At 40.8% G+C, this 25640-nt stretch overlaps 2 protein-coding genes across 7 annotated transcripts; both read right to left on the reverse strand.

Annotated features, from left to right (window-relative positions):
• Window positions 1-3603: 3603 nt before the first annotated feature.
• Window positions 3604-9031, reverse strand: atf7b (activating transcription factor 7b). 4 transcript variants are annotated; one of them, XM_015957056.3, is made up of 13 exons: window positions 8928-9028; window positions 8415-8479; window positions 8047-8108; window positions 7006-7102; window positions 6742-6869; window positions 6478-6603; window positions 6249-6400; window positions 6063-6159; window positions 5838-5957; window positions 5495-5644; window positions 4885-5073; window positions 4241-4346; window positions 3604-4116 (listed from the first exon to the last, which is right to left on the reverse strand). In XM_015957056.3, the coding sequence occupies exons 2-13, from the start codon at window positions 8425-8427 to the stop codon at window positions 3890-3892; spliced, it is 1467 nt and encodes a 488-aa protein (XP_015812542.3). In that variant the 5' UTR covers window positions 8428-8479; window positions 8928-9028; the 3' UTR covers window positions 3604-3889. The 4 variants fall into 4 exon arrangements, with proteins under 4 accessions (XP_015812542.3, XP_054595712.2, XP_070405383.1 ...); XM_054739742.2 differs by having other exon boundaries at window positions 3991-4143; XM_054739737.2 differs by lacking the exon at window positions 8415-8479 and having other exon boundaries at window positions 8928-9031.
• Window positions 9032-11153: 2122 nt separating this feature from the next.
• larp4ab (La ribonucleoprotein 4Ab) lies at window positions 11154-24598 on the reverse strand. 3 transcript variants are annotated; one of them, XM_015957053.3, is made up of 15 exons: window positions 24409-24598; window positions 20682-20823; window positions 20232-20475; window positions 18065-18201; window positions 16684-16787; window positions 15236-15346; window positions 15057-15110; window positions 14315-14515; window positions 14061-14164; window positions 13272-13496; window positions 13129-13180; window positions 12839-13000; window positions 12616-12749; window positions 12370-12532; window positions 11154-11687 (listed from the first exon to the last, which is right to left on the reverse strand). In XM_015957053.3, exons 1-15 carry the CDS (start codon window positions 24409-24411, stop codon window positions 11358-11360), a joined length of 2166 nt encoding a protein of 721 aa, XP_015812539.3. In that variant the 5' UTR covers window positions 24412-24598; the 3' UTR covers window positions 11154-11357. The 3 variants fall into 3 exon arrangements, with proteins under 3 accessions (XP_015812539.3, XP_015812540.3, XP_054595706.2); XM_015957054.3 differs by lacking the exon at window positions 24409-24598 and adding an exon at window positions 23680-23810; XM_054739731.2 differs by lacking the exon at window positions 24409-24598 and having other exon boundaries at window positions 20682-20829.
• Window positions 24599-25640: the final 1042 nt, after the last annotated feature.

Raw genomic sequence — 25640 nt, forward strand, 5'->3', positions numbered from 1 at the left:
GGAGTCGTTCGGTCACGTGACCGAGGAGGATGAGAACCACAACAGGGGAATAAAAACCGGACTTCCTGCTCCCTCTGCTGTCCTGTACTTGGTTGTGTTGGGAAACATCAGGGATGTATGGGGTGCCGCTGTAACCAGCAATATTTTAGGCCTGTCATGTTAGGAATAATTTGGGGTTGTGCCCTAACCACGGAACCACACAGGATGTGGACCTGCTCCAACCGAAGGCTCAGGTTAAACGTATGTGACCTGCAGGACCTGCAGCTTTCCCGCTTCAGTTCTCTCCTCACCTGGTCAGACTCACTGGCACCACTCTGTCCACTGTGACCTGAGATGTTTCTAAGGCCTCTCCACGTACCACGAGCATTGTTCTGCCCAGCTGTTTATCCAGCTTTTTTCTGTAGCTGTCTTTAGCCCATCTGATCTTATATTTAAGCTCCTTCTGGACTCGTCTTTGTCACCAGCCATAAAAGCTTTTTGCTTATGGTTCAGCATCAGCAGGAATTTCAGCTCAGGGGTCAACCAGGGTTTAATACTCGAGAAACACCTATTCTCCAAAGAAATTCACATAATCGGTGACACAATGGGTCAGACTGTCAAGGTCATCACCAGCGCTGTAGAGTGTCTCCCAATCTGTCTTTTAAAATAACCCTTCAGCCTTTCTGTGGCTCCCTCAGTCCACACTTTCACAGTTTTTTTTCTGAGGCTCCCTAATCACCCTGAGTGTGTATTTGAGGATCAGATTAATGTGATTGTTGTCTGAGCGGGGAAGGGTAGTGGGATTGTATGCGTTTTTACATTAGCATACAGAAGGTCAACTGTCTTATGGTCTTTCTTTCATTTTCAATTGAAAACCAAAAAGAAAACAGAAAACTAAAAGTTTTTTTGTGTTTGTTTTTGAATTACAAGGTCTTGTTTTTCACAGTTTCTAATTTAGTCTCAAATCAAAAATACAAAAAGGAAAAACAGGTTGCATAACCAAAATTTATTTTAATGTTAACACACCAAAGGGATGAGTCAACAAGCTCCCCTCCCAGGATGGCTCCACGAGGGGGCAGTTTGGGGTAATCTGCCCCTAATTGTCGTCCTTCATCAGGAAGGTCTTTGTCAGAGTCTTTGAAATTCCACCAGATGCAAAAGGCGTCGTGAAATGGCCTAGAAATGTATTGGGCGGCAATTAGCCGCCATTATAGTGGACTGGTGCCTTCCCCCCAGCCATGCAGCGTCACATTTTGGAAGCATCCCCGAAGCAAAAGGGTGCATTGCTAACGTTTAACGTGATGACTAATGGGACTTTAACTTTACGTGCTTCACTTCAGGACAGTGCTTCGTTGGCCAGAGGGGCACCAACCATTCTGGCTTCTAAAAAAACAACAACTGTTGTCAGAGTGGATAGGTGCAAGCCTCCTATTGGTTAATTACTGCATGCACTATTATCGTTCAGCTGGCAACGAGTTGCTTCTCATTTCCTAAAAAAACATGTGGAAAGACATATCTGGTGGTCGTGGAAAAGATGTTATTCTGTGTCTGAGAAGGGTCAGTCATCTAGCAGAGAAAACATCTAAGGAGATTGCAGAAACGACTAAAACCGGGTTAAGAACTGTCCAAAGCATGAATAAAAACTGGTCTGATGAGTCCAGATGGACCCTGTTCCAGAGTGATGGTGCACCAGGATAAGAAGAGAGGCAGATGAAGTGATGCACCCATCATGCCTAATGCCTACTGTGCAAGCCTGTGGGGGCAGTGTTATGATCTGGGCTTGCTGCAGTTGGTCAGTTCTAGGTTCACCAACAGGATGTGCTCCAAGAATGAGGTCAGCTGACTACCTGAACATACTGAATGACCAGGTTATTCCATCTTCCCTGATGGCACGAGCATATTCCAAGATGACAATGCCAGGATTCATTGGGCTCAAATAGTGAAAGAGTGGTTCAGGGAGCATGAGGCATCATTTTTTATACATTGATGGGCCACCACAGAGTCCAGACCTTAATCCCAATGAGAATCTTTGGGATATGCTGGAGAGGGCTTTAGGCAGCGCTCAGACTAAAATCATCAATGCAAGATCTTGGTGAAACATTAATACAACACTGGATGGAAATAAATGTTGTGACATCGCAGCTTGTGAAAAAAAATGCCACAGACAATGTGTGTCGTAATCAAAGCTAGAGGTGGTCCAACACAATATTAGAGTGTGTGACTTTTTTAGCTGGGTAGTGTATGCTGTTGTTAAGAAATTGAGAATTCATATTTCAAAATAATCTCTGGTTACAGAGACTCCAACCAGAGCAACAGAAGAAAAAAAAACCTAACAAATGTTTTACATTAATTTATTAATTAGTTGACTATACACACATATTTTTCTCATCTTGAGGCCTGAGTATTGGGCAGACTAAGTCCAAACATACCACAAACACATCATTCACGTCCTCTTGTTTAGATAAGCCTCAGTTAAACAAAGCAAAAACAAATAAACAATATCCCGTTGGACAATTAAGGTGGCAGAAAAAAACCTCAATTTTCCCACAGAAAAAAATAAAACCCTTTAAAGAAACTGAAGGACAAAAAACCCAGCAAGTTTGATGAATAAAAACACTTAAAACATAAGAAGCACCTTGCACCAAATATGAGTTTTTTTTTTGTGTGTGTGTGTGACACGAGACTACTTTTATGGTGAAAGGTTCTCAACAACAGAGCATCTGCAACTCTAAATGTGCACTAATTAATCCACAACTCAAGTACTCCATCTTTACATTTGCTTTGGTCACATTAGAAGTAGATTCTGACTGAAACAGACCAAACCCCTCCAAGTATCTGGAGCAGACATGCCATCTCTAAACAAAAACATTGATATCCAATAGAAAAATATATATTGCACTATTCTTTGCTCATCTGAAATGGCAGGGTAGAAGGGTGTAAAAGCCATTATGTTGGACTAGCATGATTTAAAAGTTGAACCTGTGTGGAACTCTTACACACCTAGAACATGACTGCACCAATCAACTGTTATTGAACAGAACAGCAACTGTATATTGATTTACATACAATCAGTGGTATTCTTTAGCCTCGAATAGTTCATGCAGTCAAAAGGGTTCGATTGAAAAGAAATATCACAACATCCATTCTAAATGGGTCGAAATACATGATTAAAAAGAAAAGGTCTTTCAACCACAGGGTGGGCAGCTGACTAAACCATTACGTGTTTTTTTAATCTAAAAACAAACAAACAAACAAACAAACACAAAGAAAAAAGAAACAGGTTGAACAGTAAACAGAAGGAAACATCCAAGACCACCTTTAACTGCAGTCAGTCCATCTTGCACCAGATCTGAACTGCACAAGCAAGACATCATGTGAACATCATGTTTTAAGAATAAAAAATATTTTTTTTTATAAATGGAAAAAAACAAAAAAACACATTTAAAGTTCAATAGCCAGCCTGTCAAATACAATAATAAAACCTCATCACAGCCAGTGTGTGGGATAAAACTGGACTGATGCTTTATGAACTGAAACAAAAGTAAATGATTAGCTGATAAAAACTAAATCCATCCGTCTTCCTCATCTAAAACCTTGTCAAGACACGACCCCGAACCCTGCAGAGAGAGTGTTGGACATGTTTATTTCATATTTACATACGCAGAGCGATGAAGCTTCTCTGAAAAGGGAGACTGCTGGGAGGGGACAACGGGGAGAGAGAGAGGGAGGGAGGGAGGGAGGGAGGGAGGGAGACTGCGCCAAGTTTTTGTGTGATTATCGTAAGCTGTGGAGGGAGAGAATCCTAGTTATGGGGTGAGGGTGGGTCCTTCACTAAAGACTTTGCACCGGTCTGAAGTCCTCTGAAAACCACCCAAGTTCATTCTAGCTGTCCCTTTCTCCCCAACACACATCATCTTGGGGCTGGCTGTGGCTGCGTTGCCAAGACAACCCCTCCCGACCCCATGCCGGCTAAAACCGACATGGCCACCGCTTCTGCAGCGCGGACACTCAGCCCGTTTATGGTGGCGCCCGGGCTGGAAGCCGAGGCTGGGGGCGACGGCCTGTGCTGAATGACTGCCGCCGGGGAGCCGATGGGTTCGGTGGAAACGTCCCTGGAGGTCTCGTCTCCTCCTGCAGCTACAGACAGACATAGCAACATTCACCCTTAAGAGAGGTGAGCGAGTAAAAATAGCACATTAGATGGAGGAGGTGATGGATGAGACCTGGTACAACAAGTGTGTTCTTGATCTGGAATTCTCACCTAGGAAAGCTGCCTTCTTCTGCATGACGGTGACGGGGCAGTCTTTGTGAGCTAGGAGGAGCTGTTTCAGCTGTGCCACCTCGTTCCTCAACAGAGTGACTTCATTCTGATGACGACATGAACACACACACCACACCATCTTTAGACGGTCTGGCCTACAGCTAGGTGCAATGGAGAAAAATAGTGTTTGATCTTCATTATTAGCAACATATAGTTTCAAATTAACATTATTGCATCTGTTTTGGTGCTGCCCTACATTTTGTAACTCATACCACAGCGGAATAGCAAACCTGTATTATTACCCCCTATTCCCTTCTTATCCTTCTAAAATCATGTTTTATGGTGTTTCTCATCATCTAAAAAGTTACTTATTATATAATAAATTAATAAAACTTCAACAATCCAAAAGAAAAATATACAAACATGTAAGAAATAAAGCAAATAAACTTCTTGTATTTTGGTGCCATAAAATCTTTTTGTAAAATTCTAGAGTGTAAAGTATCACATTTTTAAAAGCGCTTTATTAAAATGTATTACGTAAGATATCAAAAAAAAAAACCCACACCATTATTCTTCTTAAGGTTGTTTTTTCTCCCCTTCAATAAAACGATCTTTTCTGACTAGAACCTAGAAAAGCAACGCACGGTTAAGGAGACGTTCATGCTGGCCATGTCCTCCGCCTTTTTCTCCAACGAGTTGACCCACAGCTTTCGTTTTTGTCTGCAGCGTGACGCTGCCGCCCGGTTTCTTTCCAGGAAACGCTGCCTCCTCTCATCAGGGTCCATCTCTGAAGCACGCCGCCGCCGTCCCCCTGTAGGCTGAGCAGGGGACACCTGGAGAAGGGGGGGGGGGGGGGGGGTAAAGTGGGCTACTCAGACATATGATCATGCACTGGGGCTTGTAATATGCATCTCTCATACTGCTGTCAGTGAGACAACAGTACTTACCTCCTAATCATGCAACTCAATAGCCTTTTTTACTAAGAAAACCTTATTTGCAGTTACTTCTTATTTGATGTGCACATAATAATAATAATAATAATAATAATAATAATAATAATAATAATAATATTAACTAAGCCTGAACCTCAATCACTAAGCTGGCTGCAGCTTCTGACTTTTTCTCATATACTACACGTCCAAGGCTGCACTGAACATGTACAAAAGAACCACGTTCTTCCCTGTCAAACAAAAGCTTCTTCTACATCGCGGTGTGGCTGTAGGTCTGATCGATGAGGGGAATGTGTTACTGCACCTGTGGTTGTGCGGGTGATAGAGCATCCGAGTTTTGAGAGGGCTGTTGACTCTGTTCCTGCCTCTGGGGAACAGCAGGGATGGATCCTGATCCACCACCTGCTCCATCTTGTGTTCCCGGGCCTTGATGTGACAGAGCGGCCTTCAATCGCTGCAAAGACACCAAAAAATAAATAAATCAATCAATAAATAAAAAGAAAATAACTAACTCTTCATTTAGCTTAAATGATGTCAAGAAAGAAATAAAGAAGGAAAGGTGTGCATTTTGATTGTTTTTTCTTTTAATAATAACAATTTGACAGTTTTTGCTGGAGCTTATCGACAAGAAAATGAAGTGATCTCACCAGTTTAGCCTCAGAATGAAGACCATAGCCAGATGGGGAGGATGAACCACTACTGGCTCCTCCAACAGGGGGTCCTGGAATCCCAGGGATGTTAGGCACTGTGTTCATGGGCCTCGCAATCTTCACATTACAGCAAATGTCAACAAGGGGAAAAGAAACAAACAGGAGGGTAAAGTACCATTTCAAACACAAGCTGCTGTAGATTTCTTCTAGACGGAGACGTACAGAAATAACTGAGGTAAGCTGCACAGGGCTGGGCAAAAGAGGAACAGTCTGCCCGTTTGGGAGATGCCTCACCAGTGGATATGCACTCGTGGGGGATCTGTTGAGAAAATGAAACAATGTAAACAAAAACACTGCCTCAAGACAACAATCGTCAATAATTACAGAAAAGAACACCATGCAACTTACCCCAGCTGTCTGTTGGAAGGTGGAGCTTGTGTGATTACGGATGTGGGAGAAGGAAGGGTCGGTTGTAGTGAGTCGTTGCTTAAGTGCAGGGGGAGAGAACCTGGACGCACAATAGTTGGAGCCGAGTTCACCAAAGGTTTTGTGAGAATCTCCTGTTAACAAAAGCATAGCTGAATTTTAACTACATGAACAAACACTAACTCTGTAGAGAAAGTGTTTTTATTCTTACCCTCGAGTCTCTGCTGTTGTCAGACATGCTGGACGAGGAGCCGGGGCTTTCAGGAGGAGAAGAATCTACCTCTAAAGGAGCCTCTTCTTCTTCTTTTATTTCAGATGGTGTTTGTAACGGCACAGGCTTAAAAAGAACCAACAAAAACAGCAAAAATTAAAAGGTTAGACATTTCAGAGCACCTTGAAAAAGAGAGCCTGTTGCTGAAATAATCTAAGAGAATCAACAGTATGTGATTATTCAACATCGGTCCGTTTTCCTTACTGGGTGTTTTGTTCTCTGGTCGTCTTCCTGTGCTTTGCTGAACTCATGTTCAAAAGAACTGGCCAGCTCATTGAATAGACCAACCTCCTCACAGTTCTTCAGGAAACGGGTGGGGGTGGGGGTCTGGTCTGCAAAAAAAGTTAGTTATATGTGTAAGGGCATCATCTTCAGCCAAGCGGACACACCACTGTGCCTGCAGAACAACGGCAAATATATAACTATTTCTAATTCTAGTTGTAAAAGTATAATAATAAAATAAATTACCTTGAATGATGACAGAATCTGTCCTGGCGGGACCAAATTTTAATGTCATTTCATGCTTGTGTTTGTGCACTGACAGGTGGTCTTCATTTGTGAATCTCTGAACAAAGAAGAAAGGTTTTGGGTCAGTATAAAGGATTTTGTAAGTAGATGCAACAACAGCGTGACAAAAACCACATTAAAATAATAGATTTACAACAGATTTTAGATAAACAACACCTGCTACTTGACAAATGGTCATGAGTGAAACTCATCACTTATTTGGAGAAATTAAAACACAAAGTTTTATCAAAGTAATTGGATGAGGAAATGTTTTATTTATTTTTTCATTTCAAGATTACATTTAATAGATTGCTTTCATAGAGAGGAGCCAGTTGAGGTGGCTCGGGCATCTGGTCAGGATGTCTCCTGGACGCCTCCCTGATGAGGTTTTCCGGGCACGTCCAACCGGGAGGAGACCTAAAGGTAGACCCAGGACACATTGGAGGGACTATGTCTCTCACCTGGCCAGGGAACGCCTTGGGATTTCCCCGGAGGAGCTGGCCCAAGTGGATGGGGAGAGGGAAGTCTGGGCCTCTCGACTTACTACTGCCCCCGCGACCCGACTCCGGATAAGCGGATGAAAATGGATGGAGATTGCTTTCATGTATTCTCTCAACAAGCTGGCATTTTTTTAAATCCAATTAAAAATTTTTTTTTCTTCTTCCTGTAGTTTCCTCTTTATTAATGTTAAGAAAACATTGATTTGTTCTTCAGAGACGTTCTGCTCTGATGTGTTGATTAAAGGTGCTCTTACTGTGAGAAGCAATGCACTTCAAGTTCGTGGAGGAGAGGCTGGTTTATTTGTTGTCTCATATACCAACAGAAAATACTCCGAGCAAACTGCAGTTGCTGTTTTCTCAAAGTGACAGTGAACAAGGATCACAACTGAATGTTAACCTGTTCTGGTCAGTCAATCTAGATCATTTCTGCCAGAAGGTCAAGTATTTCTGACACGTTTCAGGGATTAACATAAGCAATATGTGTCATGTTGAGAGATTATACCTGTCCACATCCAGGAGCAGAGCAGACAAAGGGTCTATCATCCCCCATCTCAGACAAATTATCTGGAAAAACAGCACAACAGAGCACTTCACAGGCTGTTACTGGCAACAATCAATCAAATGGAGGATGGAAGAGAGAATCTAGTATCTGGATATGATGAATGCCATGCACCTGTTAGCACATGTGCTCACCTGTCATCAAAGAGCGTTTAAACTAGTCCCTCTACCAGCTGGTAAAAGAGGGAGGGACACAGGCCGAACACAACAGGCCTATCTGAAGGGTCTGCTATGGGTTCAGTGGAGGATAAAGCAGGGACACGCGAACAACGATGAGGCAGCGGAACCAGAGGAAGCTAACATGCAACCTACCCTGTGGTGTCATCGAACCGTCCAGCGCTGGCTCCTGCTTTCACAGGCTAGCTAGTAATCTTCTTCTGCGGACAGCACACAGGGTAGAGCTAAACAGCCAAATCTCTGCTTGCTTTGACTTTCTCAAAGATGGGCCGCGAGTTTTCATATCCGTACCACATTTTTATTCAAATAAGATGTGCCACTGTACATCTCAAGCCAACGTCAGAGAACCATTCAGAAAAGCAAAGAGAAACCATCACGTAACGCGAGCTTAACAGTAACATGCAGTTTCACCATTGCTAGCTATGCTAAACGCTAAACGAAGGTCCACTAGCTATCTAGGAATTTTAACATTTACAGGTTCACCAAGTCAGCAGCTAGCGTTACCGTTAGCAGCTAATGCTAAGGGAGAGCTGTTCATTCACTCTTGCAGAGAGGCAGGGGTATCTAATGTTCCACTAACACTGACACAGAATACCTCAGTTAATGTCAACAATCAAGGTAGATGATTCAAAATATGCCCAAACTCACCGGATGATTAAACTGCCTCTTCACTCCCCCTCCCTGCTCCCGACAGCTCTGCTGCTGCCTACCCGTTGTTGACACTCTGACACTGCCATTGACCAAATCTCGCGAGACCTGGAACTTAACCCAATATTACGTAACACGATTAATGCACATTAAAATGTAATAGTACACGACTAGTCTCAATATATACTCTACTTATTTGTAAAATCTTTACATGAACATAAATTATTAGTTCTGTGAACGTAAAGAACAAATAAAACTTCCAAAGTTCTTTACTTTAGTTCCAACAAGTTACATAATCTTTAAAGCTATTTCCGGATGTTTACAGTGTGTTTCATTCTGGCCCTGAACAGCACAATATAGGAAGAAGTCATTAGAGCTCACTCCAATCCACGGAGTTCAGAAAGTGAATCCCAACAAACATTTTTAAAGGGGTTTACGTAATTTATTTTTCTTCTCCAGCCTCAGTTATCAGTTTAGTTAGAATTGACAAATTTCCAAAATAAGTCATGGAGACGATGCACATCTATGGACACAAATGATGCCTTACTTTAACTGATGCCAGTGAGCCCTCCAGGGTGCAATAAATATTTTAACTAGAATAAATGTTATCAAACACCAAATTAAAAAGCCTTGCAGTAATTTATGAATATTCACTTGCAATTCTAAACTGGACAAAAAGGACACCCTGTAAAGGCACTGGGAGTTAGGGCAGACATCCACAAAAGGCTGCACTGCACGCCAATTTCCCACAAATAAAATGACTCAAAACAGATTATCATAACACAGATGAGGAAAAAATATGCACAACATTCACGTGCAATATTCTGTTTTACTTGTTTAACCATTCTAAGTCTCAAGATCAAATTAAGTGCATTTCATTTACAGACACTACATGCAGGATAACAGTTCTATCCACCTCAGTTGTTACACACAAACCAGTCAACACAATTTACAGATATGCAAGAAACCCTGAATACGGTAACAAAAAAAAAGTTGGTTAATTGTACAATCATTTGACACTCAACACAACGATCCAGAACACAAGTTGTATCAAGTTCACCCCTACACACATTCAGGAACAAAGGACAAAAAGTATAATTGAAGCTTTTCAAGGGTTACATTCGTAGAGCTCATGTCCCATCTAAAGAAACACACTAAAAAGCAATACCACTAATTCAATTATAGACGCTAGTCTACCTTAAAAGGTTTTGATTAAAAAATAATAATAAAATAACGTCTGGACTAAACGTTGGCTGGGCGCTTTCCGTGTTTCTCTGGGGACTCCAGTTTCCTTCCAGTCCAAAAATGTCCATGGCATAAGTTTCAGAGATCTTGAGAGCTGACTACAGTATGAGCTGTTTGGTTGTCCCTTTTCATCCCAGTAAAGGTTTTGCTACCGTCAAAGTCAGCACAAGTTAGCAGGTCAAGTTAAAGACTTGACCATCGTAGGGTACATTGCTACAGTGGATTATTCCTGAGCAGTAGATCATTAACGTAAATGTTTTAAAGTTTATGAAAATGAAATTCCAACTAAGAAAAAAAAAAACTTCTCTTGAAGTGAGAACGGTTAAACACAAATAAAGATTAGTTTCCAGCATTAGAGCTGTGTTCTGGTATTGATACACGGTGATGGCAGTGTCATAGTTTAGACTTGATGCATTCAATTATGGAGGTGAAGGGAAAGAAATAAAACACTTGGAATAAGACTAAGTACTCACGCTGTTCTATGAAAAGTTTCAATAGACTAAACAACCAAGTCAAAATATATTTTTTTAAATCCCTATCTTTAAAAAAAATACTGTTTTTTTCAATAAGTTATTTTTAGGATTTTCCAAATTTTTAGAAATTTTGTTTAGTTCAGAATTTGGTAAGATGTATGACAGGTTCACAAACTTTCAACACTACAGCGGATCCAGTAGAGGTAAACCATCATGTTAATCATATTCGTCTAATATTCATCAGCATGACTATAGAACACCAGATTAGTACACAAACAAAACATTTGCCAAAGTAATGGCCAGCAATTTCTGTACAAGACTCAAAGTTTTTTTCTCTCCAAGCATCGCCTTCAAGTTTCTAAAGTTAATGATCCTAAAGGATTCCAACATACAAACTTTTTACAGTCAAATAAATTTCTGCAGCAAAAATTTGAGCAACTATTCCAGACTAAAAGAAATTCCTGCAATAAACTGCAACCAGATGCCATAAACACCAAAGTAGGGCTGCTAAACAAAGACCTGATAAATGTTGAGCATTGATCTTTTCAGGAAACCCTGTCTGTCCAAATGTTTTTTCATTGAAGAAATAATTTCTAATTAGCAGCAATTCTTTGACCACACCTGTCAAAATATATTCATTTGTCTATTTACATATTTTATATATTTACACGTATATAGATTTGATTTGAGGTTGTCTTAAAAATTTTTTCTGTTATTTTGGTGAGGTGGGGGGAATGTTCTGCTCCTTTCCACTATGTTTGCCTCCCTGCTGTGAAGAAAACCATTTCCCCCTCTGATTCTCCCTCATCTTCATCCCATAACCTCTCGCTCTGGTGTGGCCAGGAGGCCCTCTGAAGGCACGTGAAGGCTGTCGGGGAGGCCGTTTATCTCCAGACTTTTCTGGAGCTTGCCTTAAAGTGGGTCGAACCTCCTCAACAGTATTGACCTTGAGTTCTTGTAGTGGTTGGTTGTCTGATGGGGCGGGAGGCAGGTCTTTGGCTGGTCTCTGGCACACCTCTGCATAACTGAGCTTCCTTTGTGCCTGGAAAAGAGACAAATGTGGACATCAAAATGGGGGGTGGGTGGGGGGGGGGGGTTAAAAACAAGTTTCACGCGACAATTCCTCACTGAAAGCCAAAATCCTGACAGAATGGAATAAGCTCAAGTGGATTTTTCATTTTGGTTTTTGCTTTACCTACAGGTCAATAATTTGATCCAGCATACAAATGACTCAGTCAGTTGTGCAGATCTGAATGCAGGATTCAGGTGTAAACTAGGTCATAAAGGGTTAATCAAAGCAGCATCTTCTCCAGTCAGAGTATTTAAACACATCTATAAGTGAAATAAGGAGAGTAGATTTCTTCCGGAGTGAGAAAATCACCCGCGTCCCTGCTTCTTCAGACTCCTTTAATTGGGGTTCAACCTGAGAACTGTTAATTTGCACAGAAAATAAAAACAGCACAAACAGAAGCTAGGCTAAGCTAAACTGACAGTTTTCTACTATTTGCTAATGGAGCAGGAGCACACCACACATCCAGGAGTCAAAATAACAGTTTTAGTTATTTTTTGCATTAATATTTAGTTTAGACAGTAATCCTTGTAAATTATGTTGCATAGTGAATCTGATTACTTTTGTCGACTGACACTATCACAGTGGACAAACCCTTTGTGAAGTCGTTGATCTATGACTGTGTGTGAATCCAGATCTGAGGAGAGGGCCCCACCTGTTCTGATGTTGGAGATGAGAGAACGGGGTTTTCTGTGACAGACTGATTCGATGTTGTGGGACTTTGTTTTGAAGCTGCAGCAGATTCAGGTTGTGTGGACGTGGAGATTTCTTCCTTTGGAGGTTCAGGTTTGTCTTCTTTTACTGCAGGTGTTCTAGTACTGAAATGGTAAGAGAGAGAAAAGGGATTTTAATGCGTATCTTTTGTAATTTTTCTTGCATTTAATCATGAAGTAAAAGTTACCTTGATGCTTGTGGAGCTTCTGTTTGAACTGTAACAGGAGTGGGTTTAGCCTCCAAACTCACAGAATCTTGTGTGTTTCCATGACTTTCTGAGTCTTTGGTATTTTGTGATGACTTGTCCTCCTTTATCCCAGTCTGAAGTAAGGAGGAGGAAAAATACACTTAAGAGTCAAAACCTTTAACTATTAGGAAAAATATCAATAGTTATAAACAGTATAACTCACCTTGGTTGAAGTCTTTAGGCCACGTACTACATCAGAAAGGCGCACCTCTGCCACCGCCTCTCCGTGCACAGCAACCACTGATCCTGGCAGAGGAGGGAAGCTGGAAGCTGCCAGGTCAAAGTTAGGAGGGGGGGCCTTGACCTCCATCAGAGGGACGGGTTTCTGAGTTTCATTTAAGCAAGAAAAGAGCAAAACACTTGAGATGTGAAAACCAAAAAAGTGACCATTAAAACACTAAAAGACTATCTTTAAGAAAGATACTCAAATGTAAAAAAAGACAATACGCCTACCAAGGTCTGCTCATCTTCTCTTTTCCTCCGATTTCCTCTATGGTTGCTTCTCCTTCAAATAAGCACAATTATGATTAAAAAAAACAAGAACATTTGAAAACATACACTAGCAATATGCACTAAAAGGACTTATCATAGCTCACCTGTCCCGTCCCATCCGATCTCTACTTGATATGGAGGCCAGGGACGAAGTTGCTTTAAGATCAAAGGGGGAGAGCGAGCCAGACTGTGACGTAGCAACAGAGGGGGTCTTTGATGATGAGAGGTCCTGTGAACTCAAGGGACCAGAAATGCAATTTATCACTGTTGCTGGGGCCACAGTAGAAGGGGTGACATCCTCGGGTCTGGAAGGACCCTTTAGATGGTTTCTGGGTTCAAACAAAGAACGGGTAATTAAATAAATGTTAGTTGAATGAACTACGTTTTGAATAGGCTCTGCATACAATAAAAACAGTGTCAATGCATTTAGAGAGTGGGGACAAAATGTTTTAATAACATACAACTGAGACTTTAAAAGCAATAACATGCACAAAGAATATAGACAGAACTCAAATCACCACAAAACACTGAGGACCACAAAGCTCTGCAGCATCAGTACCCACAGCATGACTCAAGTGTGTCAGAGTTGATATAATGTGGAGAGTAATAGTGTGTAAACATTAGTAAAGTGACAAGATTATCAATGTTTGTTAAAAATTTACAACATTGAAATTTAAGATAGAGATTTTTATCTGATCTGAAATCTCTTATTTTAAGAAAACATTAGAAAAGGACAAAACAAGTTATTTTCTGATAGAAACACATTTGAATAAAAGCACAGAATGGACTACTAAAGCAGCACCTTAAGTGTAATAACAACTGAAGTGATGTCTAGACAGTATACCATGACAGGATGGACTTAAGACTGAACAGATGACATAACTTTCAGCTACCTGTTCCTTCCTGTGGAACGAGGCCCACCGACAGAGCTCGAGTTTCCTTTGTAGCTTCCATTGTTGCTGTAGCCATTCATGAATCCATTGTTGGGGAAAGTTGCCTACATAGAAACAAGTCACAACAAAAATTCATTTACATGATGCAAAAAAATTAAAGCTTTAGGAATCAAATATCCCAAATTAGTCATGTCAAAATTACAATAATTGCATTTATCCATAAAATACCTTAAAAATAAAACAATTATTCTCACCAGTGGAGTTTCAAAGTGTGGAATGATGGGAGGACTCCATGTAGGAGACACCACAGGATAAACCGGATACTGCTGCTGAGAGCTATACACCTGCTGCATGTAAACCGGGGAGGCAAACTGGGCTTGCTGCTGGTACACGCCGGAGTCCACGCTGCGGAAGCCATTCTTTCCAAAGAATGTGTTAATGGCTTTAATGCGGGCCTAGGAACAAGATGATCAGAAACGTTTTCTACAGGTGAAGAAGCAACGGTTCCAGAGTACCAGTACGGAATATTGTTAAATCCTCAAGTCCCCTCAGATCTCATAATCTCACGGTCACCAGGCCATAAAACACTGAACTAATTAGGGGGAAGGAGAGGAGCAAAGGGTAGAGGGAGGATGAGGAAAATGTGAGGGTACAGATGAGAGGTACAGGTTTAAGGAAAGCTAGAGGAAGTTCCTCCCAGCTAGACAGTGTGTTTGGGTCCTTCCAAGCGCGATACTGATCATCACTGGGGTTCACATGGGAACATTTATACACCGCAGCTTTGTTTGTTTATTAAGGTGAAAAAAGGAAACCAAGGATTTATAAAATATCAGATATATTAAACTAATATAAGATAAGGTAAATGGGAATAGCTCAAGAAGGACTGATATACTTTTAGTTTTGGGCAACATTTACCATCTTTTGTTCCAATTATAGCATTTTATTTATGACTGATAATTCCCAGAGATTCAAAAAGGGCCATTTCAAGTAACCTACCATAACGGGTTTGCCCTGGAACGTCTTAACTTCCTCTCGTAGATATCTGTATGCCTGAGTAAGGAGAAACAGAAAGGGAACAAATGTTCACTTTACTAAATCAACATTGTTTTGAAGATGTGAATCATCTACTGATCAAAACTGGGTCGAACGAGTCCAGTGGTCTCTAATAAACTTACTTTTAAAGCATCCATGTCTGACTGAAATGTAATATACCAGCTGCTGTTGTGAGCAAACTCAGCACTTAGCACTTTTGGACAGTTTTCATTCTTAAAAAGAGCCTCGACTTCCTGTAAAAAGAAAGCAAAGAACAAGTTAGACATGAAAAGCCATCGGCTGTTTGGTAGTAAGTTGAGAGGAAGCCAAAATTAGGGCTGAAATGAATCATTGAATGGTTAAATTCATTAAATTCCTCTAATCATGTTTTTAGTAATTAGAAGCTTCGTTAAAGGTGCGCACCACAGTCTAAACATATTTTACTGGTGCTCCACGCAGTAATCTAGGAGCTGTGGAGGTAAAACAGAGGAACCAGCAAATACACAAACCATTGTAAAAGGTGGAAATAGTCCAAAGTTTGGGATCAGAGTTAAACTACGAGCAGATTGGCTAATGTTAATGCTTGCATGTAGCAGGTTCACGATCAAGTGGGGTTCAGAAACAACACCATAGTTGTGAACGACTAAACTCTAAATGGAAGAAAAATCCCCCAAACCCCACTTATTTGTGGATGTCTGCAGCTGCAGTGGTAAGTAACAGAACCATAGCAGCTACCTGTAGTCAGGTTGTTGCTACCAGTCTGCTCCACACACTGCTGCAGTGTATGGCAAGCCGTTGTAGTATGTAATCCACAAATGCTTCTTTTTTTAAATACAATTTAGACTGGAGTGGATTATGTTGCTAACCCGTACATAATAAAATATAGAGAATAGAATAAAATTAGACTTTATCGATCCCAGTGGGGAAATTCACTTATTTCAGCAGCACACACACTTAGAGAAAATGAAGAAAAATAACAAGGTTACAGGTAAACACACAAAGATAATAAGCTATTATTGTAACCGTCAACCACTTAAAAGAAAACTTGTGTGTCCAGAACTATGCAGCATAAAGGACACAGAAATACTAAGGCACATTTGCCTCAATTACATTGTTACCAGTAGAAATTAAATGTTAGCATTTCCGGTAGCTTATTACTGAACATGTTAATTAAATAATTAATTTTAATGTGTGGATGTATTTGGATGTTATTTAGATTAAGATGAGTGACATTAATACAAACCTAAAATATTAATGAAATGTAGGTCAAACATTTTCCATGAAAATTTTAATAACTATAAATATCAGATAAGAGGAACCTAGACTAGAATTTAATACACACTGACCCTTTCATAAATTTTGTTGTTTAATTTTTATATTTTTAGCAGCAGACTACATTCTCTTTTCATTTGAAACATTGTCAAAATATTTGATTAATCAACAGAGGATTTGATAAAATATTCAAATGCTAAAATATTAGATAGCTGCAGCCCTAGCCAAAATACACAAACGTCCTTCTCACACATGCTGCATTTGTAATGTTACTGTTAAGTTACACAATCCAGTAGGCTGAGTCATAGATAATCGTTACCTCAAGTGGGGTAGTTTCTGGCACTTCTCTCAGAATAATGATACAGCGACTGTGGTTCGGTCTGACCTTCTCACCTGCTTCATCAACCTGCACCAGGGGAGAAGCTGCAAACAAACAGAGAAAGAAAATATAAATGTGCCACCTACAGGCATTTTGTCAAGATGAGTTTGTGGAGTTTAAACTCAATTAGAGTTAAACAGAATTAAAAAGCTACAGAATTAACTTTTTTTTTTTTTTTAAAGGTGGGACCGCAGGGTGTGTTCCCACTACAGAGGGATCACACTCCTTAGCCTTCCTGGTAAGGTCTAGTCAGGGGTTCTGGAGAGGAGGGTCCGTCTGATGGTAAATGGCCTGTATTTGTATACCCCCTTCTTCTACAACCCCCCAAGGCACTTCACAACACAACCAGTCACCCACCCATTTACACACACACATTGACACTGGAGATGATGCACTGACTGAGGCGAGGCCTGCCATACACTGGCGCCACTGGTCTCTTCCAACACCACCAGCAAGCAAGGTGGGTTAAGTGTCTTGCCCAAAGACACAAAAGCAACATTCTCTGGTGGGAGCCGGGATTGAACCCGCAACCTTCCGATTACTGGACAACACGCTCTACCCCTCTGAGCTACTGTTGTCAAACCTTGGATTCAGAAGGAGCAATGTGGTTTTCGTCCTGCTTGATACGGGCTGTTAGGTCCCGTACACCTGGTGTCAGAGCTTGGTCCGCATTGCCAGCAGTACGTCGGACTTGTTTCCGATCAGAGTTGGACTCCGCCAAGGCTACCTTTGTCATGGATTCTGTTCATAAATTTTGTGGACAGATTTTTTAGGTGCAGCAAAGGTGGTGAGCGGATCCGTCCGGTCAGGTCTCTACTTTTTGCAATGATGTGGTCCTGTTGGCTTCATCAGACCATGATCTCCAGCTTTAGCTGGAGCAGTTCGCAGCAGAGTGTGAAACATGAATAACTGTCTCCAAGTGTGGTCAGGACATCAGTCATGTTAATCCCAGAGGGTCGACGTAACTGGAGGAAGCACGATTTAACAACGGCAGGGTTTCCCCCAGCGCTTTATAAGCCTGGAGGCCCCCCAGGCTTTGCTTGGCCACTCGCCAGGCTAAGCGTCATGCCCCGCCCCCCTCCCCAACCCTACAGTGTCAGCTGACACGAACAGCGCAACGAAACTAGAGCCCTCCATCAGCGGATACTGGTGAGAAACAGCAGCGGAACGTGTGCAACCCCCACCCCCACCCTCACCCCATTTAACACAAATTTATTTTTATGTACCAGTTTTGAATACTAATTATTACAATATTTACTTCATATGTTAAGTGATCCTGTCTGAATGAGCAATGCACAAAAACAAAGAATAGCACAAGTACCTTTAAGTACATCCAGAATTAGATCCATATCAGTAGTGAGAGCTTGGATGTCTTCCATGCAAGCAACAGTCCAGATAGGAACAAACTGATCATTATCCATCTGGGAAATCAGGTACAGGTCCTTAGACAGGTTCTCTCTGTGAACACAAAATTATAAACATCTGGTAGTAAATGAAGTTACAAACAGCCATTTACACAATACCAGCTAAAACGTGATGTTTTTGTTGTACATCACTTGTTTACAAATCATGGAGGAGCAGGATGGGGGATGGGGCTGAATTTGGTGAGCCTGTTGCAACTCAGTGTTTTTACCAATGACCCAGTTATCAGTTAACCCAGTTATCAGTTAGCTTATTCTGCAATACCATGTGCAAACACATGCTTGTAGAGTGTAACAATACCTCTGTTTGGTTTGTATAAATAACTAAGTGGAAATGTCAATAGCATATCAAGGATGTTAGTTGTTTTGGAAGATATAGCACATCTTCTGTGCAAAAATGTTTATAAACGAAGTCCTTCAGACAATCACAGCTGAGACCATTACAATAAAGTTTAAATAAACGGATCATGTCTCAGAAACTACTGAGATTTAAAGGTTCCATATCATGAAAATCCAGCTTTTTATTTTTTAGCTTTTTACCATGTGATTTTGTCATTTCCTCATGAGAAAACCCCCAAACCCTTTTTTTGCTGCATTTATGAATTTTCCTGCCTAAGTTTAATTTTTTTCCAAATTTAAGTTCAGGTCTGCATTTAGGACAAAGTAGTCCAACTATTGTTTTGTATCAGACTTGGTAGCCCAGTGTTTAAGAGTAATAGTGATGTGACATTCACGAACGAATCAAATTTTTTGAAGGGGGTTTCAAAGTGAACGATGAGAGCAGAGTCCCTGTAGAGAGCCGTTCATCTTGTCTTCCAGTAACAAACTACCCCGGAAGTCGGTAAAGCGCACCCGCTCAAACCCCACCCACCACTGTGACGGACATAAGAGGAACCCTAACCAACCCCATGCGCCCTCACGGACACTGCAGGGACACGTTGCTATTAATCCCCCCCCACCCCCCGGCTCTCTTGACTTCACCTCGTTCAAAGGAGCCGGTCTTTTGAACGGCTCTTGGAGGTAAATGACCGACTAATGAATGGCTCCCATGAAGGAGCCATAAATCATATCTCTATAGAATAACTACCTTGCATGTAGTTTTGCGCCAGTTCGACTCCCGGCCTTGGCATTTTTTTTTTTTTTTTGCCATACTTTCCAGTACTATGCTTTCAACCCTGTGTTGGTAAACTGTTTAAAATATAAGGGCTAATCTGGATTATTATTTTTTTTTACTTTCTATGTTTATTTAGCCAGTGTGAGTCCATGTGGGGTGAGCAGAGTAGATCAACTAAAATGCTGCTTGGAAATGTCCAAATTCAAAGATCTCTAGACACACAAAATATTTTGCAGAAAATAGTCAATAAAACTACAATATAAAGAAATAAAATCTGCTTCAGCTGGCTAAAAAAATATTTCTGCTGAAACCTGGAGTCAAACCGGCATCAGGACATGGCGCAAAATGAAAAGTGGACTCTTTAACCGATGGACCACCATAGCCAATACAATTAACTAGCCTAAGACACTATTGTAGGAGTGTTTTGTCAGAGTGGGCGTGGGTAGAGCTTAACTGAAACAGAAATTACAATGAAAGATAAATTCAGGGTGATGTAATATTTTACCATACATTGTGCCCACCTTTGCTCTCGAAGATTTAAAACAACATGATCCGACTTCTTTAAATAGCCTTTTTAAACAAATAGTGTAAAACGTCTGCAGCTGCCTCTCGCTCTCATTTGGTTTGAGAAGAGAGGGCCTGGTGACGTAGCATGCCGAGTCTGTGGTTCTGATTGGTTAGGAGTAAGTAGTGAGTCTAGTCTGATGCTACCTGATAGGTTATAATGAAAAAAGAAAACTTTTTTTATCAAAGTTTTATCGACCAGTTTTTTATCTATCGCACCACATGTCTACCGATATATGTATTGAACTATTGAATTATCGTCCAGCCCTAGTTACAGTTACGTTGTAAGAGTGAAATATTTATCTTTAAAACAATCTGTCATAGCTTGAAACAGTTGGGTCACAGTGCGTACATTTAACATTACTGAATAAGATTGCCACAGCACTTACCTAGAAAAGCAGAACTCCAGTCGTTCCTTTAAAGTATCTCGCAAGCTCTCTTCTGTCACAATTTGTTCCTTACACACTTCAATATCTGTGGCAGAGTTGCTTTGTGCGTCAAACAATAAATAACCCAAGCCAGGCTGTTCCACGTTTTGCATGGTACAAGGGAGTACAGCAGAAAAGTCACCAGTACTATCCAGATAGTCAGAGTAATAACCTTTAGTGTCTGGAGAGGAACCATCTGTGGAACCTAGAGACAACAAAAGTGATTGTGAAACTCCTTTCATGTCTACAGACCAGTAACACGCAATTTCAAAAAAGTTACAACTTGTAACTTTATGTCTGAACTACTCATCCCTGCATTCATCACAGTCAAAAAAATGCAGGAGATTGATATAACACAGACAATGGAAAGAAAAATAAATGTCTGCTCACTATTCCAAAGAACCCTCGTACCTTCAGTCATTTCGGCTGGAGAGGAGTATGCCTGCATCCAAGAAGAAGAATCCTGTAGTCCTGATGAGACGTCATTCTGTTGGGCGGGGATCTCCTGCCATACTTTGGCATTGGGGTTAAGACTTGTTCCCTTTGTGGTAACCTGCATAATTATCCAAATAAACCACAAGTTAGAGAGTAGATTGTGCTCTATAATTTGCTAAAACCTGCAATGCAAATGTTCCTGAAATGATGCACAAATACTGTTGATGGGAGTAATTGCCACTTTGCTTAATAAAAATACATTGAAACCTAAATATAACTTATCCAATCCGGTCAATTGAGTTACTTCTGCATGGGCCTCTAATCCTGCTGAGTGTTTTTCTTCCACATCTCTGCATAATGGACATTTTTGGCTTTCTTGTTTGTGGTGTCAGTGGATGTAAACTTCTGGATGAGAGGTAAACATTTAATTTTCTGTTTTTTTCTAGTAAAATAATAAAAATCGTCATCCCATGGAAGAAAAGTAGCAGGAGAAGTTGTGATGTGTTTCAGTGCACGCACACCTCAAAGAAAGAAACCCATTTCGGTTTCATTTGAAGAGAAATTGATATTTTTCTTTTTGTTTAATTTTGTACTTGTAGTTTGGTAGAGTGACGTATAAACGGCCCGTATTAAACACGGTTAAAATGTTAAAAAGAAGCCTCGTCTTTGTTTCCCCTATGGTGGCCACTGTTGTGGCATTTTATTTCAGCAAAATGTTTCTTTCTGAACAAAAACTTCTGGGGGATGGAATGAATCGCTGCTGCGTTCGGACGCACTCTGAGGAGACAACTCACTTCCAGAGGTCACATGAGCCATGTATCCCAGTCGCTTTCATTTTTTAAATAATGAATAATCATTCGGTAAATTTCCATTCATTTTAATTTATATTTAGGCCAACCAAGCTGATCAGAATTCCCCAGTAACATGAACAATGCAATTAATCGATTTCACTCAAATTAGGAACATGTAACCTGCTGCGGCTCGAACGCACATTCCTTCTGCGCCGCGCAAACCTTAACTGGTCTTAGTCTGGCTGGTCACCTGCAGCTTGTGTGTAATCAAATGTCTCTGGGGAGCTTGTTAAGGAGGTTATGAGCTTCTAGACGTTTGCCTCAGACAGACTCATGGCTGTTTAAATATCGTTCTGGATGGATCCGTGCACTGCTGACACACTCGAAGCAGGTGCTAAATAACGACGAGCGCTACTTCAGCCAAAGTTTTAAATCAGGAAACATTTCTCCAAATGAAATAACCAGAAGTCTTCCAGACTCTGAAACATGTGCTGTAGTGCATGATTTCGAGTGCGTCACAGACGCTCTCCAAACCCCTCCTCAGCGCGCCGCTTGCGCACGCACTGTCAGCAGCCAGAGGCGGAGCAGGTGAGAGAAGGCAAGATGCGCTGATGGAGATCTTTTCTTGAATGTTACTGTGCGTAACATGTAAAATATTTGTCAGTAACAAACAAATAAATAAACAAATCGCCTCCTGTAAAAAAAACAACCATAACGGCTCAGCCCATTGCTGATGGTCAATTTATTCGTCCCATCGCCCAACCTTAGATCTCATAGGTTAGATACCCGCCCCCGAGGTGGATGGCACTTAATTTTGATGGTTAGCAAACACCCGAGTTAGCTTTGTTCTGCTCTTTCTGCTTTTCCCGTGATCCACTGATAGCCTTTTTTGTTCATTTTCTTTTTCCCTTTCCTCACATCTTTTGCTCATTTTTAAAATGTTTTGTTTTTGATTATTTGTTCCTGAGTTAAGTTTTATTTATCGCAAGTAATATCATCATCACAATATTAAATCACCGTTATCGCATATCCCAGGTTTTCCTAATAATGTGCAGCCCTAATAAAAGGTTTGCTGACCGAGCAATCAAGAAACTAACATTGGTTAAAGCATGTTTTTCTCTGTGGTAAATCTTAGCCTACTTTATTAGATGTAATTACTTTATTAGATGTAAAATAATTATTAATTTGGTTAAAAAAAACTTTCATACACTTTATATTTAAGGTAAAGCAGGCTCTCAGAGCTGTCAATTGCTCCCTGAATGCAGATGTGTTGACCAGCCGTGCAACAGTACCTTGGTGTGTCCTGCCATTTCCTGAGTGAAGATTGGAACATGCAAGTGAAGATGGAGGAGTGAAAATGAGAGTGATTTCCCCACACTTGCACAGAAAAGATTTTGCCACACTAAGCTCAGCTGGCCAAATCTTTTCTGTGCCTCCCTGCCACTTCCATCCCATCAGACTGCATCTTATCTGCAGCTGGCAACATCTGCTCTCAAAAGAGAGCAAGCCTTTTTCCAAACCATGTGGAAATGCCAACTTTCCTGACTGTAGCTGGACACATTTGTGAGCACAAGTCACTCTTGTGTACAATTTATTTTTGGTTGTAGGTGCATACCTCCATTTGACTGTGTACCATATTACATGTCACAAAGTTAATTAAAACTTGTTGATAAATGATCTCTTTATTAGATGGCACATAAATGACCACACTTCAAACTAGACGCTAATGATGAGTAAATTAGAGCACCCTGGTGTAATAAACTATACTTTTATGCATGACATGATTAGTCGACTAATTGTCAACAAAATTCGTGATTAGTTGACTATTAAAATAGTAGTTTGTGGCAGCCTGTCTGATAGCACCGCTACTTTCAAAGCTTGCAAAACTGAAGTCATACAAAACCATGGTTTAGTATGACTTCGATTTTTTAATAAGGTTTTGGATGCAGAACTGTATACTAGTGTGTTTAATGCAGGCATGCAAAGTTTTCATTGGTTTCTTTAACACTCTTCCTCGCCTCTCTGACTGCAACTTGAATCCATACATGGCGTAGATCCGCCTCTAAACTTCAGTTTGCCTTCATCTAGGCGCTGTTTACCGTCATCCATGGCAAAATCCACGAATATGACACGATAATCGATTAAAGTAACATAGCAAAGCATTTGAAGTCATGTATCCTCACCGTTCAATAAGTCTGCCTGTGTAAAGTCAGCAGCTCCGCGATTACACGTAGTAGTCCGAGGTTCGGGAGCACGTGGCGCCAATGTGTCGAGGCTGTTTTAACGCCATATTTTTTATCGAAAAGGGCGAAATGTCAGCCAATTCTTTACAAACGTATTGGTGGCCATTCGTTAACTCAAAAGAACCGAAAAAATGTCCCGTTTCATGTATCGTTCCAATTAACCTTTATCTTCAGTTGCCACCATAACTAAACGGGTACAAAGGCTAATCACGTGCTGGAGTCGCAGCACGTGCGACATAAACCAAGCAATCTCTACTTCACACAGCTAAATTCGGGCTGAGACGCCACAGTTTGGACCAAACGAACACAGATGTAAACACACAACGCCAGATTAGGATTTCATTGGAACATATTCGCTGCCATATGTTAACTACCGGCGACGTGGAGCTAACTAGCTTGGTTACTAGCAGACCAGTTCAAACCGGCCTTACATTGCTTCGCTAATCTAAGATAATTTACCTAATATGCTTACGTAACATTTAATAACCAATTGAGAATTTAAATAAAACGTGTACTTCAATGAATTAACTAAAACATTACGGATAATGGTTACAACAGACTAGTGTTGTGTATTCAACCTTCACAAAACATGCGTCTGTACACCCAAGTCACAACTGGAGTAACTACAACAGGTTAGCGGAGGTGAACGCTTCGAGTCCGCGTACTTACCATGATTACTTGATGGTAGCCGTAAATCCGGTAGTCTAATGACCTGACGGGTTTCTCCTCCTGTTAGAGCCTTAAGTTGTTAAAACAATATCGGCCGCACCTAACAGTAACAGGTCCGTGGTCGGCTTTAAATGTTGCCTCAGTCAAATGGTAAGGTTAGTCCAGCGCGTGCTTCACGAGCCACAACTTAAAAAATACTATATGCTTTCACTATGTTTAGTAGAAAAACGTTTCCCACATAATTAACTACTTTCGTCTTTTCAATTCCTCATCCCGTGTGTCCGCTTCTCGCAGCGGTTCCGCAGCATGTGACAGCTTGGTCTCAACCGCCGGCGTCCGACCCAACAGCAAGCAGCACCCCACTCGCGTCGACTTTATCGGCGCAGCCGGCATGACCTCTGATGTGGGTTGATGTAATCAGTAGAAAAATAATGAGACCTGCCTTAAACGTCCGAAAGTTAAACTTTTTTTTACAGTGAAGAAAGTTGGAAAATGTCAAGTTCGATCGCTCAAGTTCCATTACACGTCCTTGCAAACTTTACAACGACCCAGCCCCATCCATGGGCAGTGTCAAAATGGTCGAATAGAAGGAATACAGCCCAAGTTGGGTCATGTCACTTGGTACTTTTACTTAATATACGACACATTTATTCATAATATTTAAATGTACTACATTTGCCTTTGATTAAACAGGAAATATTAACCTTTCACTAAAAGGATTGCTGACACCCCCTCCCCAGTGTGTGTATGCAGTTTTGCATGTTTACAATAGTTACAAGCACAGATATGTATACAAACATGCCTATGGTTACAAGTACCGACACTGCCTATGTACAAACCAACTGATGTTTATAAACACGGAAAGTCAAAAGAAAAAGATCAAACTTCAGATTCCAGCATTCTGACAATGTTAAATTACAGAAACATTCAAAAGAAGTTAATTATTGTGATGTATCCCTTTTTTATGTAAACACGACATATACTTTGGCAAAACATTTTTTCTTTTCAAACTGCAAAATTTAGCTTCAGCCAAACTGATGCATAACATCACACCAGCAGGACGGACTTCACTTTACCATTCCAAGTTAGTGGCAATATCCAGCTGCCCTTTCACTCCTACAAGTTCAAAATTCTGTCGTCAATGTGACCTCACTCCTTTAGGAAAACCTCACTGAAAAAATTATACTTACATTGCAGGAGGTTCCTACAGTAATGCTGATCAGTTTGTAATG

This window comes from Nothobranchius furzeri, chromosome 3 (genome assembly GCF_043380555.1).
Source record: "Nothobranchius furzeri strain GRZ-AD chromosome 3, NfurGRZ-RIMD1, whole genome shotgun sequence".
In the NCBI taxonomy this organism is placed as follows: domain Eukaryota; kingdom Metazoa; phylum Chordata; class Actinopteri; order Cyprinodontiformes; family Nothobranchiidae; genus Nothobranchius; species Nothobranchius furzeri.

Excerpts from the sequence above, each read along its gene's own strand:
- atf7b (XM_015957056.3), bottom strand. Across the intron at positions 6,401-6,477 it reads ACAACAGCAGAGACTCGAGG|GAGATTCTCACAAAACCTTT; the intron begins GTAAGAATAAAA and ends TTTTGTTAACAG. Across the intron at positions 4,347-4,884 it reads GCATGAACGTCTCCTTAACC|AATGAAGTCACTCTGTTGAG; the intron begins GTGCGTTGCTTT and ends TGTCGTCATCAG.
- larp4ab (XM_054739731.2), bottom strand. The coding sequence starts at position 20,829 with ATGCAGGTTACCACAAAGGGAACAAGTCTTAACCCCAATGCCAAAGTA. Across the intron at positions 14,516-15,056 it reads TCCAGGGCAAACCCGTTATG|GCCCGCATTAAAGCCATTAA; the intron begins GTAGGTTACTTG and ends TCTTGTTCCTAG. Across the intron at positions 14,165-14,314 it reads CACACTTTGAAACTCCACTG|GCAACTTTCCCCAACAATGG; the intron begins GTGAGAATAATT and ends GTTTCTATGTAG.